The sequence below is a fragment of the Lactuca serriola genome, chromosome 2, assembly GCF_051521515.1.
Source record: "Lactuca serriola cultivar US96UC23 chromosome 2, Lser_US96UC23_V15, whole genome shotgun sequence".
In the NCBI taxonomy this organism is placed as follows: domain Eukaryota; kingdom Viridiplantae; phylum Streptophyta; class Magnoliopsida; order Asterales; family Asteraceae; genus Lactuca; species Lactuca serriola.
In genome coordinates, this window is record NC_136409.1 from 176194939 (window position 1) to 176212145 (window position 17207).

A 17207-nucleotide genomic window follows, 5' to 3' on the forward strand; every position below is an offset into this window, starting at 1 on the left:
TTGCTATTTTTCTCTCTTCTCTCTCCCGTTTTGCATCGATTTGCGTGCCAGAAATACCCCGAAGCCCCGGTAATATTCTCGAGCCCCGAAGCAAGTCCCGAGATCCCGAAGATCCCGAGAAGTGAGGTTCCCGAGCCGAAGCTCTGCCCGCGAGAAGTTCGATTTTTGTGAAGATCTTCCAGATCTACTGAGGAATACTACTTCTACAAGTCGTAGTGCTGTTCGATCATCTTCTGATCAAGTGAGTGTATACTACCTTTCATAAACACGATAATAATACAAGTATGGTTTGAGTGTATTAAGTATATTGTTGTTTATGTGTATAATTTTGTTGTTATAAGTGTGAATGTATATTCATTCTCTTCTATCTCATAGATCTGATTTACTTTCTATGAAATACGTGTTATGTGGGTGTGCCTCATCTGTTATGTGAAATATGTATTGAATGAAAATGATATACAGGTTTTAAACTATGTATGAAAATATATATTTTTATCTACTAATATGTTGGGTAGAACATGGGTAGATAGTTGGTGTGTAATAAACAGATGAGAGGCCTCGATGTTGTTGTTGTTGTTGATCTAGTTATTCAGCGGAGTATGGATAACGACCACAGACTCTTTCTAGACAGTCCTGTGGAACGCTAGCAGGTTCATAACCTGTAGGTGTTGTGAACGATGTGTTCACCGGTGTACTCTATCCCCCTCATGGTTGCCTTTAGGATATCTATTGTTGAGGAAACCCCTTAGCAGTAATGTCCGTCCCGATGAAAATCCTAGATTAGGTCCCTTGAGATAGATGTTATTTTAGGGACGTAAAGTGAGGATAACGGGAATGGGTAATCGGGATAGTGATTGGTTGGTGAAATTAAATATAATTTATTTATTGTGGGTTGAAAACCCTATATGCTCACCAGGCTCCCAAGCCTGACCCACTCAATTTTATTTGTATTACAGGAAGTAGCGTAAGGGCGTAAGATGGATGAATCATCGAGTTGTTTTGTTTACAAGTCTGTATATGTATATATTTGTTGAATGACTTGTAATGTTATCGTTTATGCTTTATGGTCTGTATCGGAACATGACATCTCGAGTTTTGATTATATAATGAAAATGCATCTCTTGATGAAATGCTTTGATAAATATTATTTTATCATGTTTTGTTTTGGGAACAAATTCTGCAACACTTTTAAATCAAAACGATTTACTCTGAAATTATTTTAAAAAGCATAAATGAAATCGGTCTTTTCTGGTCGTGATTTTGGGGATGTCACAATTCAAAATTATTGTGCTTTAATGGATAACATTAATATGTATTGTAAATGAATGAAAGCAGCCTTCTTTGGTCAATGAACACATGATTTTTTGTGACACGATTGTCTACAAATGTTGCATTTTGTAAAACCCATATCTTGTTAATAGTATGCATTCCTTCTTTTTCTGAAGCATCCTTCCTCCTATTGACAGTAAGTCTGCCTGGAAATCTTCTACATTTCAGGGGAAAGATAGTATGACAATCACTGGATGGATACATTTCACTTAGATTTAAGGGTTTGATTATATACTTGTAGCAATTTCTAAACATTTTGTGTGTGAACCAAATTGCCATATACTCCTCCATATTCTCATTCAAATAGCTAATAATAGATATTGCATGTAGACATGGTACTTTTTCCTAGCACCCATAACTACAACATTAAATGATTCTGGAATATCATTCTCAACGGCATCACAGCACCTGTCCAATAGAAAAAATCCCTAGACCAGGTTAGTGGTCATATGCTTGTGTATGAATCGTCCTAATCCCTTTCATTGTACATTCAAACCTTTGGGCAGTTATGGCCTTTGCAGCCCTCCAAAAAAGCTTCCTATATTCAACACCTGTAAAAAAAATCTTGAAATTAGCATGGATGTGCCTAGCACATTGCCTATGCTCAACATCTGGTACTCTTTCTTTAACAACCTTATTAAGACCCTAAACATAAAATAATAATATAAAAAGTTAAATTAAAATGTAAGATTAAAAAATAATACAACAATGTGACAATAGAAGATACCTTGTGTTGTTTAGAAATTAGGGTTAAGCCTGCTTTATTTCCCATGTTAATGTCATCAAGAAGTAATTCTAGAAACCATTTCCAAGTTTTTTTGTTCCCAGCTGCAACTACTGCCCAAGTAATGGGGTAGATATGGTTTTTAGCGTCTCTTCCAACTTCTGATAGAAGCTCACCTCTGCAAATACCTTTTAGAAAACACCCATATACACCTATAGCCCTCCTATATCCTTCAATCCAACCATCATTTACACCTTTGATACAAATATACATCTTTGAAAAATAAAGTATGGAATCAAGCATTATATTCGTGTCAATTTTCATTGTTGACCCTTGAATTGCTCTCAGTATCTTAGCACCATAACTCCATAGTTTTTCATAATATGAGTTCAAATTGCCTTAAATCTCATTAAGTGCAAACTTCTTATCATTTTTACACTATCTAACACCGACATTGGTATTAAAATTTTCCCCAACTTTAGTCCTCATTTCTCTATAACTTATTTTCGGATTTTCTAAAATATGATTAACAAAATTTTTCCCAATCCATGAGTATGTCACAACTGGCCTATACTTGAAGGTTCTAGTACAATTATGCTCATTACCTAAGGACTTAATTTGGAATATTTTTCACTGCTTATCCAAGTAGCTCATAGTCTAAAAGGACATTTTGTCTTTCCTTCATTAGTTTTACAACACCTAACTAGCAACCAATTTTTATCATTTTTTCCGTACCAGTGGTTATAGTCATTTGCTACTACATAGTTGGATACAAGTTGCTTAAGTTCTTGAGGGTTACAAAATCTCATACCTAGGATGGGTTGCATTGTATCCCATTTATGATTTAGGTCATAAAAAGGAAAAGTTAGGACTTGTTTGGTTCCATTATCTAAATCATCATCCTCATCAACATCATCTCTAGGGATAACACTAATATGGGTGGGAAAAGGATCACCAGACAGAGTCAACGGTATTACCTCTTCATCGGGTTCATGATCAACAAATAAGGCATCGGATATAACTGAGTCTATATCTTCATCAGAGCTTTCACTATCAACACCTTCTTCTGCTTTTTATTCCTCAATCCAGTCAAATACAAGTACATTATAGTTATCAAAATATACACTAATCTTTCCCTCATTACCATTTGCAGCATCAATAAACCTAGTGTAATCATCATCATTTGTCAGTGGTCTCAACTCATCTCTCAATGACTTATGCCAAAGATAGTAGTAGACATCAAAAAAGTTGCTTCATTTTTATTAGACATCCTCAATTTCTTAGAGTAAAAGCTACAACTGTGTATTGTGTTTGATAAACCCTAACTTCCACTGAGCATTGAGTTTGAGAGTATTTACTCTCATTCAATTGGGTAAAGTCATCTAATAGTGGGAGACGGGTATAATATCCACGTAATCTTACGTAATTAGGTGTAATAGCCATGTAATCATACATAATTTCCACATCACCCGTTTTATTTTTTTAATTATAAAAATTGTATCTGGTTACCTATGGTATGATATGTACAATGTTAAAAAAAATATTGGTAGAATTTTACTTGCAAAACATATTAATGGTATTTTTGTACAAAGAAAAATAATGGTATTTTTATACATGCACCAAATATGATTACCCTTACAAATCATTTTTCCAATTTATAACTAAAAGTGTTCGTAAAAAACGTTGCACTTTTATGAGATAGTGTATAGTGCTAGGAAGATATTTAGAGAAAATGAATGGTTCAATTTTAGATTTATATTTGATTTGTAAGACTAGAAAGAGTGGTAACACTCTTGACACGTAGGATTTTTTTCATCTTTTGAAACGACCTAAACTTGGCATGTCTGTCACAAAAAATGTATGGAGTGGTACGGTGTCAATTTAATAAGTTCAATTTTGGGAGAAATTTAAAAGAAAAAAAATCAACTAATCATATCGGTTTTTATAGTTATTTCCAAGGTTTTAAATAGCGTAAGGTGTGACTTGATGGCAATGTTAAGCCTCAAGCTTTTTTGAGTCGTAGCGAGTCACGTCGTTTGTAATGCGTAACTTAAGGCTGCAATTTTATATTTAATTAATAATTTTATATATTTTTCCTATTATTATTATTCATTTTTATATACATATTTTACTTAAAATGGCATTTTATCAAAATTTAACGGCAAATACAATCTTTAGAGTCATGACAAACTTTTTAGAACATTGATTACTTCTAAATAAAAATATATCAAATTGTTTACAATTATTTTTTATGTTTTTAATGTGTTGTTATTTACATTATATAAACAATATATAAAGGTGAAAACAACTTTTGTTTTTGGGAAAACCATTTTGGTTTTAAAAAAAGCATTATAGATTTTGAGAATACCAAATCAATATCAGTTTGAGATATATTTTTATTTTATTTTATTTCTTAATATAAAGTTTTTTATTATATTTTTATATTATTTAATTTTAATAAAAAAATTATTTTAAGTATGTCTATTATTTATATAATTCTCTTGCTGAAAACTTTTTTATAGTAAAAGCAAAATTCGTAAGAACTTATTTCTTTATCAATAATCTTTACAATGTATATTTTTAATCATTTAATATCATAACTTACATTTTATAATTGTGTAAACATAAGTTTTTACTAAATATCTTATAGTAGCGTATAATTTAAGATATCACAAAACACGTGAACATAGTCTAATCATCTCTTTTTGAATTCGTTTTGGTTACAATCGATCTAGGTATGTTTGGAGAAGACAAACAAAAGGGGTGATGCAAGGTGGATTTTTCATATTTTTTTAATAATAAATATTAATAATAGATTCTATGAATGCGTATTTAAATAGAAAAAGCCTCGTAGACACTATAATGAAATGTCAATTGAGTAAATGACTTACAAAATTACTTTTTTTTTATTTTACTAATGTCAGTTATCGTACAACGATCAAAGAACCATAAGAAAATGTGTCGAACCTAGACTGAAATGCCCCCCTACAACAAGTGTACAGTTTTCACATACTAGATTCAAAGTAAAACCGAACTTAAAAAATACACTTATGCAAACACACACAAACAATATTATCCCTTCAAAGTAAAAAAAAAAACAAAATAAACAACGGAAACATTCATTAAAAAAAAAAAATAGAAATATTAGTGAGTCATAACATTGAATGGAGGGAAGGTCAAAATACCAATTGCTTAGTTTTCATTCTTCCACACTATGCACGTGTCCTACTGGTTTCTGCATTCCTTATTGGGTAGAAATACGGATGTGCCTGTAAAATTTATATTAAAAATGTAATAAATCCATTTCCATTATTTTTAATAAATGACTAAAAAGTAAACACTTACCATTGCTTCTTTAGCAGTCGGCCTTTCTTGATGATCATACCGAAGCAACTTGTCAAGGAAGTCAACCGCCTACTCAAAAAATTAAAAAAAAAAATGAAGAATATTTAATTTGAAATAATATTAGAGTATATATATATATAGATAGTTACCTCGGGAAGAGCTAAATGTTGGTTATCAGAATTAATGAACTTTGTCCATGGTTTCCTACTATGCCTGCACCCATAGAAAAAAAAAAGGAAAAGAATTATTATTAGTAAAGTATAGATATAGATATAGATAGGTAGAATAAGTGAATAAGCAAAAGCATATGATAATATGATATGTTAAAAAACAAAACCTACCTTCCAACAAGGGCAGTAAGATGTGGATCTAGCTCTAAGCGATACCTCTGTAGATAAGTATTTAATTCATCTGTCCCCAACACCTATCCAACAAAATTTAAAATTTATACAAGTAATAAAATATGTTACGTACACATAAAATAAAGCATACCTTGGCAATTTTCACGAGTTGATCATAATTGTCGTGCCCATAGAAGAATGGTTCCTTGCGGAAAATCTGTAGGATAAAATATGAGGAATGAATTAAGAAAACGATTTAATATAATATTAATTACCATTCCAGCGAACATGCAGCCGAGGCTCCATAAGTCTAATGAGTAATCATAATCTTGCAAATCGACTAGGAGTTCAGGACCTTTGAAATATCTGCGGTTATGAGGAGATTATTTAATTAATTTTAAGGAATGGAGAGAGAGAGAGAGAGAGAGAGAGAGAGAGAGAGAGACCTAGATGCTACACGAACGTTGTATTCTTTTCCTGGATGATAAAACTCAGCAAGGCCCCAATCAATGAGACGAAGCTTGCGTTTTTCATGATCAATCATCACATTGTGGGGCTTCACGTCTCGATGCATGATTCCTTGAGAGTGGCAGTAATCTAATGCCTACACATAATCATCGCATATATATTTATTATAACATATTCTCAACATATACTCATATAGGATTTAATACTTATAAAAACAATAATAATAACCTATAATCAAAGCATAAAAAGGAAAAATAATCTAGTGTATTGTAACCTATAATACTCTTTTCCAAGTCTACTAATATTGTATTTGTATGCCAAATCTACTTTCTGCAATTCATAATATACATACATCAAGCTTCTAAGTACTAAAGTAGATTCCATTTGAGCTTCACTATCAACTTCATTCTTTTCTTTCTGAAAGAAGGCAAATTTATTAAAAAAAATAAATTGCACAACCTAAAGAAACAAAAATAATAGAAGATATAAAAAATAAAAAAATAAAATCCTCCCTATTTTGAATATGTCATTGAATGAGGTCAAATGTATTAGCTACTAAACCTCAATAAATACTCAAGTTCCACCAAATACAACATGAACCATACTAAAATATTCCCCAATGTGAGACAAAACAAATAAAAATCTAAATCAACAGCTCAGCCAAATAATTGAATAGAATGAGAGAATACTAAACTCTAAGCTTTTGACACTATCTTTTGAAATTCTAGCTTTTGAATTTTGACAATCCATTATCCATCTTCAGCTCAAAGCTTTTAACAGTATTTTTTTTACCTCAACTTGTTGCCTTAAACAATGTAAATACTCCCTATTTCAATATGCCATTGATTGAGGTCAAATGGCTCTAACCCCTCTTACAAACCTAAGTCATTCCCTAATGGCTTCCACTATCCAACCTGCAAAACCAAAAATCCAACTTTCTGAATCTTCAAATACAATTTCTCATGATCAGAAACCAAGACTGTCTTTCTAGTCTTACTAAACATGACAATAAGGTTTTAGTAGACTACTATAACATGGTCATTACTAAAAAGCTGATTAGAAAAACTTATGAAGTGTACTTGGTGCATTGGTTACACTAAAATGCAAAAGTAAGTAGTCATTATGGAAAGCCTTGTAAGAACTAAGAAGACCCACAACACCACTTTGAAATATTAAAAGCATGAAAATTGAAATAAATAAATAATAGACGTGTAACACAAATAACAAAAACATGGAATATTATGCATGTAATGTAAGAAATATCAAAAAAGTTGCAAAATGAGAGCTCACATGTATCCCACTTACCAAATCATTAACAAAAGAAGCAAATTCTTGAGATGATTACCTTCAAAAGTTCATATATATAATAGCGGATATCAACATCAGAAAGTGTTGGATAGAGTGCTTTGAAATCAGTGTTGTTCACATATTCAAATATTAGACTAGGTGTCTTTGATTGCTGATCTCTAACAATATCCAGCAATTTCACAATATTTGGCCCACCACAAAGGTTTTGTAGGATTTTGATCTCCCTCTTGATCTGCACTCACAAAAGTATGAATCATCAAGTTAAAGATAAAACAGAATGTATATTTGGTAGATACTGCATTATGGAAAGAGGAAAAGTGAAAGGAACATCACACGTAGAAGTAATGAATCACTTGATCTCATCTATGAAGATGTTCAGCAGAATTTCAAATTAGTATTATCAGCAAAAGAGACCTACTTGCAGTACACAGTCAAGTTCCTTAAATAAATGCTATGAAAACACTGTTCAACTTTATCAGGTGACATCGATCTTAGGTGAGCAAGAGTACAGGTTTCACAGTCTCCTTGTGGATAAAGTTTATCTATGTTCGGCGTTATTAATGTGTAAAAATTACGCATGCAGTAGTCGAAGAAGAATATATAAACTTGAATGACAAGCATACAATCAAGAAATTGTCTAACCTTCTTCTTCTTAACAGGTTTGAGTATTTTGATAATACACTTCTCGTCATTAGTACAATGAAATCCCTCAAAAACCTCACTGTATTTCCCCCTCCCAACCTTCCTCACCACCTCATAATTGTCCTGTTCCCTGTAAGATAATCAAAATCACACGAAATTATACAACAAAAAGAATAAAACATAGAAATGACAGGTGAAGCCATAGAGAGCACTAACCCCCACTGAACGGTCAACGACTCATAGTCCCAATACTCCTTAGGCCGGATAACATTAACATCGGTATAAACCCTAGCCTTGGAGGGGGCGCCGGGACGGCGGATAGCTTTTCCGATCTTTTGCGCCAGGGTTTCCTGCAGAGAAACCTTCGGCCGGAGGCTGTAAGATCGAGATGGAGGTAGAGGTGGAAGTGGAAGTGACGTAGGCAGCTGACGGAGGGGGTTTTGATGAGGATACTTGTGTTTGTGCTTTTGCTTTCGGTGGTGTTGTTGAGGTGGAGCCGCGGATGCGATGTGACGGAGGAGTAGTGTCGTTGACGATGGTGAAATGGAAGAAAGGGGGAATTTGGCGATGTTGATTGAGGAGGCGATGAAGTGCAGAGAAGGCCTTACGGCCATCAAACGGGTGTTATAATCAAGAACACGACCTCAGAATCAGATCGCAACCCTTTCTTTTGATTTTCCTGTATACACTTTTTTTTTCCTTTTCCTTTTCCTTTTATCTTCTTTTTGACTTCTTTGTTTATTTTTACTACATTTTTTTTTCTCAAAATATATTTAGGGAGAGAATTTGGCCCAAAATTTGAACCGAATTAAACCCGAATAAACAATTTGATTCAGGTGTCGGTTATCTATATTATGTTTACTAGGTTAAAACCCGTGGAAACCACGGGTCAAAAAGAAAAATAATATTATAAATCAAAATAGTTATGAAACATCAAACATTTATTAAATTTTATTAAATTAAAAAGATATAAATTTTGTTTTGAATATTATATTGATTATTTAAAATAAAATAACATAAAGACTATAAATTACAAACATTCATTTACATACAAAATAAAATCATATTTTATTTGTTTATGTATTTAAATTCAAATCGGTTAACATGAAAGTCCAACATTTAACAAAATATAAGTATAATTTGAAAGTAGCTCGTATACTTTCCAAAGTATCATTAGTCTTTTAACAATCAAATTGCCAACCACTTTTGACCAAAAGCAAACTAATATTAATTAATGATTTGACCATTTTACTGTAAAGATCATCCATTCAAATATCAAATTATGTTATGATATAATAACTAAGTTAACTAATTTATTTGTAAACCATCCACAATATATGACATTGATCCTAAATGAATATAATGATTTCAGTAAAAGAAAATTGTATTTTGAAAAAATGCATGTAGTATTAGCTAAACTATGTAAAATTTTCATAAGTATAACGGACTAATAAGAAATAAACTATATGGTAGAATGCTACGATTGGATATATTATCCAAAATACGATGCTATATATTGAAGAAAAAAATATTAAAGTACAATGTTAGATAAAGACATGGATGAAATCATATGAATAACTTCTAAAATTCCATTTGTTTTTAAATAATATATTATCTTCAATCACCAAATTTGTTACCTAAAATATTGTAGGATTATCCCAAAAGATAACTTAAGGAGTAACTCTACAGATGAACATGTTAACCATGATCCCTTTCTCTATTTTATGCTTGTTCAATCTTAACACGAAATCCAAGATTTATTTCTTAAAAAAAATAAAGTCATTTGTTAGTTTAGGTACTTTAAAGATGAAATTGATGATCAAAGAAATAAGATTCAAAGCATATTCCGCAAACCACCTTCAAATGATAAATAAATAGGAGGCAAATATTAGGCTTTACACTTCAAGTACACAAGTAATCATCATTCTTTCCATAATTCCACATATATACATAAATTAGCAAATACACCAACTCTTTTGTACCAAAATGAGTTTTAAAGAAAAATTTGGTACAGATGCACTTACACCATATTTAATCGCAATAATAGACTAAAATGCCCTTATGTTCCATAACCTATAAAGTATCTTGTAGGGCTGCAAATTTTTCCTTGTGTATATCTAGTGAGAATATGAAGAGCTCAAAAGTAATATCCCATGCTTGGAATCTAAGCGCTCCCGTTTGGAAGAATCTTAAAAAAATAAGATGCATTATTTAACTGTCATGAACATTATATATATATATATATATATATATATATATATATATATATATATATATATATATATATTAAAATGACTATTAAGTACTAACCTTTTATTCTTTCTTATTCTTGTTGCATCTGCTACTGTTTTCAACCAAACCAATAGGAATAGAAAAGCTCTATAAACGGCAATATTAAAAGTCAAAAACATTGTTTGATTTTTCTTTATACAAAAGCATGAGTAAACTGCAAAAATTGTCCTTGTGGTTTATAATGTTCTTTTGATTTGGGTTTAAAAATGAATTTGATTTCATTTTGGTCCTTATTTCAAGTTTTTGGTCCCTGACTTTAACTCTATGGATTAGAAACTGGTGAGTACAGATAAAGTGACCGATTTACCCTCTATTTTATATTTCTATTTGGAGTAAATGACACTTTGGTCCGTGAGTTATGAATATAGTTGATTTTTGTATTTTTTTGGTCCCAATAGGTTTTCTCTTGTAATGTTGATCTTTATTATTTGAGTTTTTGATCAATGTTCCAAGTAAAATGATTATTTGTGGTCCTTGAATATAGCTGACTTTTAAAATTTGGTCCCAAAAATATAGTCATATTATTTTATATTATTTTGAACAGGGACAAAATAAATAATTACAAAATGGTCATTTTACAAAAAATGCAAGAGAAACTTTTTGGGACAAAAATAGCAAAAATCGGCTAACCCCAGGACAAAAAAACATAATTTACTCTTTTATTTATGATTATTACCATTAACAATTGTTATTATTATTACTTTACAATATCATTAACCCAAATATATAAACGGGGTAAAATGGTCATTCTCCCGCCTATTATTATATCCAACATAAACATATTCAAATTAATCATTTTTTTTCTTTTACTTTTCAAAGCTGCTTTTTGCATTGCCAAATAAATAAATAAAATAAAGATAAATAACCTGATTGACATTAAGAGTCTGAAAAACAGACTTTATTTGTTCAATCATTTGTTCCATTTCTTTCTCTATGAATTCAGCCTGCTCATACCTGAAATTTAGCAAATGAAAACAATAAGAAGCGCCTTGTTTGTAATGTGCAAAAGACATAAATGCCCTCAACTCCAAAAACTTACATTGCATCTCTGGTTGAAGCTGCTTCATCATCAAGAAGTAAGCCATGTTCATCTTTGTATATTCACTCAGCTTCTTCTTCCACACATTGTAAAGACTTGTCAAACTAACAACAACAATTTAATTAATTATTATTATTATATACCAATTTACAACAACTACCACCCACTGAATCAGTATCATAATATTCAAAATAGCTCTTGCTGATGAGTCTCGATAAGTTCAAGCTGGCGCTCAAGGTTTGATTGGGTCTCAACAACTTTAGCAACTTCTGACTGTTTGTTTTGTTTATAAACAAAATTTAAAATCAAAAAATAAATAAAAAAAGATGGATGGCGAAACATAATTTGTGGTGTCACAGGTTTAAAGATGAACGCAGGTTGATTAATAAAAAAGTGTGGCAATACAAAACATAAAATATATAATTAATTCTTTTAGTGTATTTGTGGAATTTTTCTCATGTATTCCAAGTAGGACCCAAGAGTATCCGCTGGAAAAAGTGGAATTAATATGCAACTACAACTTTGTGGTCGTAGTTTGTTGACTTGAGTAGCTGCAAATTTGTCAAACACTGTTGGAAATTTAAAGTTTCCAAGAAATTGCAATTGAATTTTGTATATTTCTAACACATGCAAGCAAAATTACATACACACACAATCACACACACATATAGACCAATAAACAAATTTTGATACATAACTCAGCTGAAAATATAAAGATATCAGATATAGAAGGAAATTGCTACCCTTGACTAAATACACATTAAGATGATGAATCTCCATAAGATCTTTAAAAAATGGTACTTTAGGAACATCATAAACTTCATAATGTACAAATTTGAAATCAGATTCTATTTGTTGGCCAATTAAGAAAAACAGAGAAATGAATTTTTGATGGAATGAGGAGTACTCTGGGCATCCTACATCAGTTATGCTATATTTAGTTTAGTAATCAAACAAACTATTTTCAATTTTGAAATTGGTATTTACATATTATTTTTCAATTAAAAATCCTATAACTGCTTCAAAAGTTCCAATAAATATTATATATACAAAAAGAAAACAATATCAAAACCCTAAAATAATGAATATTAACTAAAATTGAAGTAATTCTAAGTTTGACATTGAAAGTTAGAGGAGGAAGTATTGTGTATCAACAGTTTTAGGTTATAAACAATCATACAGAATATCTCCTTGTATACGTTCTACATTCCCATGACACAAGGAAAAAATATGCTAAACTCAGCAAAAATCAGTGCCAATTTCAGCAAAAAAAAAACGATTACAATTTTAGCAATAAGAAGTTTTACAAGGTTGTTCTATTTCCGAAGGCCATTCAAAGCAATCTCATAATCCAAGTATTCAGATAGATTGAAGATGAAATTTGAAATTGTACTCAATAAACCTAATCAAGTTGGAATCGAAGATAAAGCTTGAAAAATCAAACATGCAAAGTCAAAAATCGAAGTTGAAATCAGAAATCAAACCCTGTAGCCGGAGGTAGAACGTCGTCGTCGGTGTGTCTGGCTGGATCAAGATGTGGGAGTAACAGCTTAACCTAGATGAGTAAAGTTGCGCAAAGAAGATCGATGTTTACCCGAACGGAAATTGTGGCGCCGGAGGGCATTTGGGCTTCCTCTTCACCATTGATGAGGGAGTAATCGCAATTCAACATAAGCCCTAGTATACATGAGAAGAAGAAACATCGGAGAAGTATCAGAGGTAAAATCGAGTATCAGAGGTAAAATCGAGTTTATCAACGTAAGGATAAGGGCTAAGGAGAAGGGCAGTGTTGGTATTTGACTTACAGAGTCAAGCGGGAAAAAACGATTAGGAGGGGCTTAGAAATTGCCACGTGGCAAGAATAGCTCTTATTTATTAGGATAGTAGATTCGGTTCTCAGGTTATTCGGTCTGAATTATCCAAATAAAAGTTTATTCGGTTCTAAATATTCGACCCAAATAAGCATTACTCGTCCCCTTTTTCTAATCGACAGAAATCAAAATCACAATTCACACTTCTGTCATCGTTGTTAATAACAAAAAAACACATACGCACACAAAAAGCATACACTCGTTCTTGTCATTTCAAAATCGGCTAATCTTCTCAACTATTTGCAAACTCAAAATCATTTTTGACGATCCTTCCTCATGTTTCATACTTTCAATGATCGGTCATTCCTATTGTCTCTAAGGATTCAGAAATTCTTACTTTGTCTAATAACGGGAAATTAGGCTCCAACTCAAGAAACTTAGGTATGAAATTAATTCTCATTATGTTAATCTACTATGTAAATGTTATTCTTGATGGGTTTTGAGCAAAAGAACATTCATATGTGCACATGCAAAACCCTAAAGCTTTGGATCTAGGTTTCTCTATTGTACATGCAAATTTATCCAAAGCTTGTAAACCTAAACTAGCATACAACAAAACAATTGAGTATCAAATAGACAAGTTAGATAAATACCTTGATTGTTGATTGTAGATCTTGAAGCTTTGAGAACCTTAGCACCCCAAATGTTGTGCCTCTAATGAATCACAATCACCAAAAGCAATTGGATGAAACAAGAGAGAGAGGGGAGAGGGAAAAATCGGCTCCAAGACTTCTAGGGTTAAGGTGTAGCTGAATTCTCATGCCCAATAGATCTTTATATAGGTGTGGAAATTAGGGTTTCAGTCATCATCCTTATCTGGTTACTTAGCCACTAAGCAGCCCATAAGATAATTCTAGAACCCCCTTTGGACGAATTCCTTAAGGCCTTATCCTTAGAATTCGTCCACCCTATACTCTAGGGTTTCCTTACCCAACTTTGCAGCTATCACATAATTACAAATTCAGTCCCCTTAATTCAATTAACCTCTTTTGACCACAAAATTAATTCTTAATTAATTCTTAATCGATGTTAATTAAATAAATATGATTTCTCTTTTAATATTATTATTCTTATAATATATTAATAAACCATAATTACCTCTTTCTCTATTATTCATCCAGTCAAGTTGCTTTGGTGAAGACAACCCAAAAGGACCATGCTAAAACCGGGTCAAGTACATACCAAATATAGTTATCGACTTAGATGTTTATCCAACAATTCTTTCAATGTGTTATTGTGTTATGTTAGTAGTTGAATGTTTTATGTTGATGTATAAAAGTACAATATTATTCTATTATTCGGGTTATTCATGTTATAAAATTCTAATACGGTTTATTCGAGTTTTTTTTCCAGTTATACTAGGTCCTTAAGCATCTTGCACATGTTATTCGGGTAATAACTGAACCGAACCGCATAATACCCGAACCGAACCAAACCCGTATTGGTTAATCAGTTCGGTTTTTTGTTCATGCAATTACCCTTAATCGGTTTTCGGGTTATTCGAGTTCAGATCGGTCCGGTCCGATTGCGACCCGAATAACATCCCTAAATACATTCATCATCTGTTTGGTATTGATTGAGAGTTAAGTATTTGAAATGTAATATATAAATTTAAAAATAGAATAGTTGATGTAAGTTGTTCTAAAAAAATGATATAAGTTAATGATTCAATCATCTCGTTTGCTATCTATAATTATATATTTAAATGAATCTAAACTGATATAATTTTTTTTTAAATCATATAAATATACTATTAGATAAATTAACTATAATTATATTTTAATGTTCATCAAAAATATATTGTATATGTTATAAGAAAATAAACTTTTAGTTTCAAAATTATTCGTTGAAATAAATTATTAAATTCATTAAAGTGCTATGAAATCTATAAATACAATTAAAATAAAATAAAATAATATCTTTAGTTTTTATTTAAAAAATGAGATGATAATAAATATATATTTATAATTATAATATATTAGTAATTAATAATCATAAATAAAACATAAAAATCTTATAGTGTTTGTCGTTCAAAAAAATAAAAATCATTTACAGAAAAGTATAATGATCCTTCTAAAATGTTTACAATCCATAGCACCCGTGAATATCGATGCAAACGAGCCAAGCCCGAAGCTCGGACTCGTTTAAAATCAGTTTTAAGTCGAGCTTTTAGAGAGCCGATCCCAAGTATCTTGACTCGTTTCCTACCCATTAAACATTTTTTCGAATTTTTCAAATCAAAATTCTTTTGAAAATTAGAAAAACTAATGGATTTTCTTTCAAAGATCATGTTAATTAATAAACTTTTGTTATTAATTTTTTTTTGAATAAGTAGATGAATCATTTATGTTTTCAACATAATCAACTGTAAACAAATAATTTATACAATTTATTGAATGGAAAAAACAAGATTATTTGATCTAATAAATAAACAAATTGAATAAGTTTTTTAATAATAAAAATAAAAATAAAAAGTTTTATTTAATTGTTTGGTTTTTTTTTTGTCATGAAAAATAAAAACTCCACACAAAAAAGTTGCTCCAAACGATAAACTTTTAATCTATCCTAATGCTTTATTTTATTCTGATGAATCTCCCTACCTAATAAAAGAGTAGAACATTTGTCACATGTCAATCAATTAGAGTTTCACATTAATTATTTGCCACTTGTCATTCTAAGGTTTTTCCTCATTAATTAAAATTTCTACTAATTCACTCCTCCATTTTACACATATCAAACATGTCAACAAAAAAATTATTTATAATATATATTGCCTAATTTATTAAATTTTTTTTTTTATCATAGCTCAATAATTACCTTATAATTTAATTAAAATTATTTTTACCTATCTAATCTGTGGTGCCCACGGGTTATAAACTAGTATTATAAATCAAACACAATATACAAACAAGTAGCATGAAATATCATTAAATACTTAGGCCCCGTTTGATATTCGTCTGACCGAGTCAAGTCAGACGTTTTTGGCTGACTCGGTCAGCAAAATGTTGTTTGATAATGAGAAAGAAAGCAAGACTTTACAATAATACCCTTAGCCTTGGATAAAAACAAAGGAAATTGGAGGTTACAAGAATTGAACTCAGGTCTCCTCTATACATAAAATGGCATTTACCAGCAAGCTAAAGGGTTTTTTGTGTTTTAATCTCTAAAATAGTATATTTAATGTCTATTATGCTGGAAGTTTTTGTATACATTATTATTATTATTATTATTATTATTATTATTATTATTATTACTATTATTACTAGTTTTATTATTATTATTATTATTATTATTATTATTATTATTATTATTATTATTACTTTTATTATTATTATTATTATTATTATTATTAGTATTATTATTACTATTATTATTAGTTTTATTATTATTATTATTATTATTATTATTACTTTTATTATTATTATTATTATTATTATTATTATTATTATTATTACTATTATTATTATTATTATTACTACTACTACTACTACTATTATTATTATTATTATTATTATTATTATTATTATTATTATTATTATTATTAAGAGCATCAGGGTAAAATGGTCATTTTGCATCAGTCAGCACATTCACTCAGATGTATAATCAAACAACATGGTTTCTTACTCAGTCAGAACTTATTACTCAGACAGACTTTTCTCAATCAGCACTTTCTCAGTCAGCAACTATCAAACGACCCCTTAATATCTATATTGGGAGGTTGAAGTGAGAGTGATCATATATTCATGCGTCCCACGAAAGGCAAACTCTAGTTTCTTCCATGTCAAAGAACCTATCCAAGGTCGCCAACCATGAAAATATTATACATCTCCTTTTGCATTTTAAATGTA

The 17207-nt window shown here is 30.6% G+C and overlaps 1 protein-coding gene and 1 long non-coding RNA gene across 5 annotated transcripts; both read right to left on the reverse strand.

Moving 5' to 3' along the window:
• Positions 1 to 4940: 4940 nt before the first annotated feature.
• Positions 4941 to 8848, reverse strand: LOC145087480 (casein kinase II subunit alpha-like). Of its 3 annotated transcripts, none has more exons than XM_079025434.1 (11): positions 8374 to 8848; positions 8158 to 8287; positions 7553 to 7747; positions 6186 to 6343; positions 6015 to 6105; positions 5891 to 5956; positions 5740 to 5822; positions 5548 to 5611; positions 5399 to 5467; positions 5239 to 5322; positions 4941 to 5038 (listed from the first exon to the last, which is right to left on the reverse strand). In XM_079025434.1, the coding sequence occupies exons 1-10, from the start codon at positions 8769 to 8771 to the stop codon at positions 5266 to 5268; spliced, it is 1311 nt and encodes a 436-aa protein (XP_078881560.1). In that variant the 5' UTR covers positions 8772 to 8848; the 3' UTR covers positions 4941 to 5038; positions 5239 to 5265. The 3 variants fall into 3 exon arrangements, with proteins under 3 accessions (XP_078881560.1, XP_078881559.1, XP_078881558.1); XM_079025433.1 differs by lacking the exon at positions 4941 to 5038 and adding an exon at positions 5071 to 5131; XM_079025432.1 differs by lacking the exon at positions 4941 to 5038 and having other exon boundaries at positions 5071 to 5322.
• A 1161-nt stretch (positions 8849 to 10009) lies between these two features.
• Positions 10010 to 13231, reverse strand: LOC145087481 (uncharacterized). 2 transcript variants are annotated; one of them, XR_013700819.1, is made up of 5 exons: positions 12973 to 13231; positions 11489 to 11592; positions 11316 to 11403; positions 10468 to 10536; positions 10010 to 10345 (listed from the first exon to the last, which is right to left on the reverse strand). It is a non-coding gene; the product is annotated as an uncharacterized LOC145087481 (long non-coding RNA). The 2 variants fall into 2 exon arrangements; XR_013700818.1 differs by having other exon boundaries at positions 11489 to 13231.
• Positions 13232 to 17207: the final 3976 nt, after the last annotated feature.

Coding starts and splice junctions, on each gene's coding strand:
- LOC145087480 (XM_079025434.1), bottom strand. CDS start 8,771: ATGGCCGTAAGGCCTTCTCTGCACTTCATCGCCTCCTCAATCAACATC. Junction 5,612..5,739: donor CTTACTGCCCTTGTTGGAAG/GTAGGTTTTGTT, acceptor CTATGGGTGCAG/GCATAGTAGGAAACCATGGA. Junction 5,468..5,547: donor AACATTTAGCTCTTCCCGAG/GTAACTATCTAT, acceptor TTTTTTGAGTAG/GCGGTTGACTTCCTTGACAA.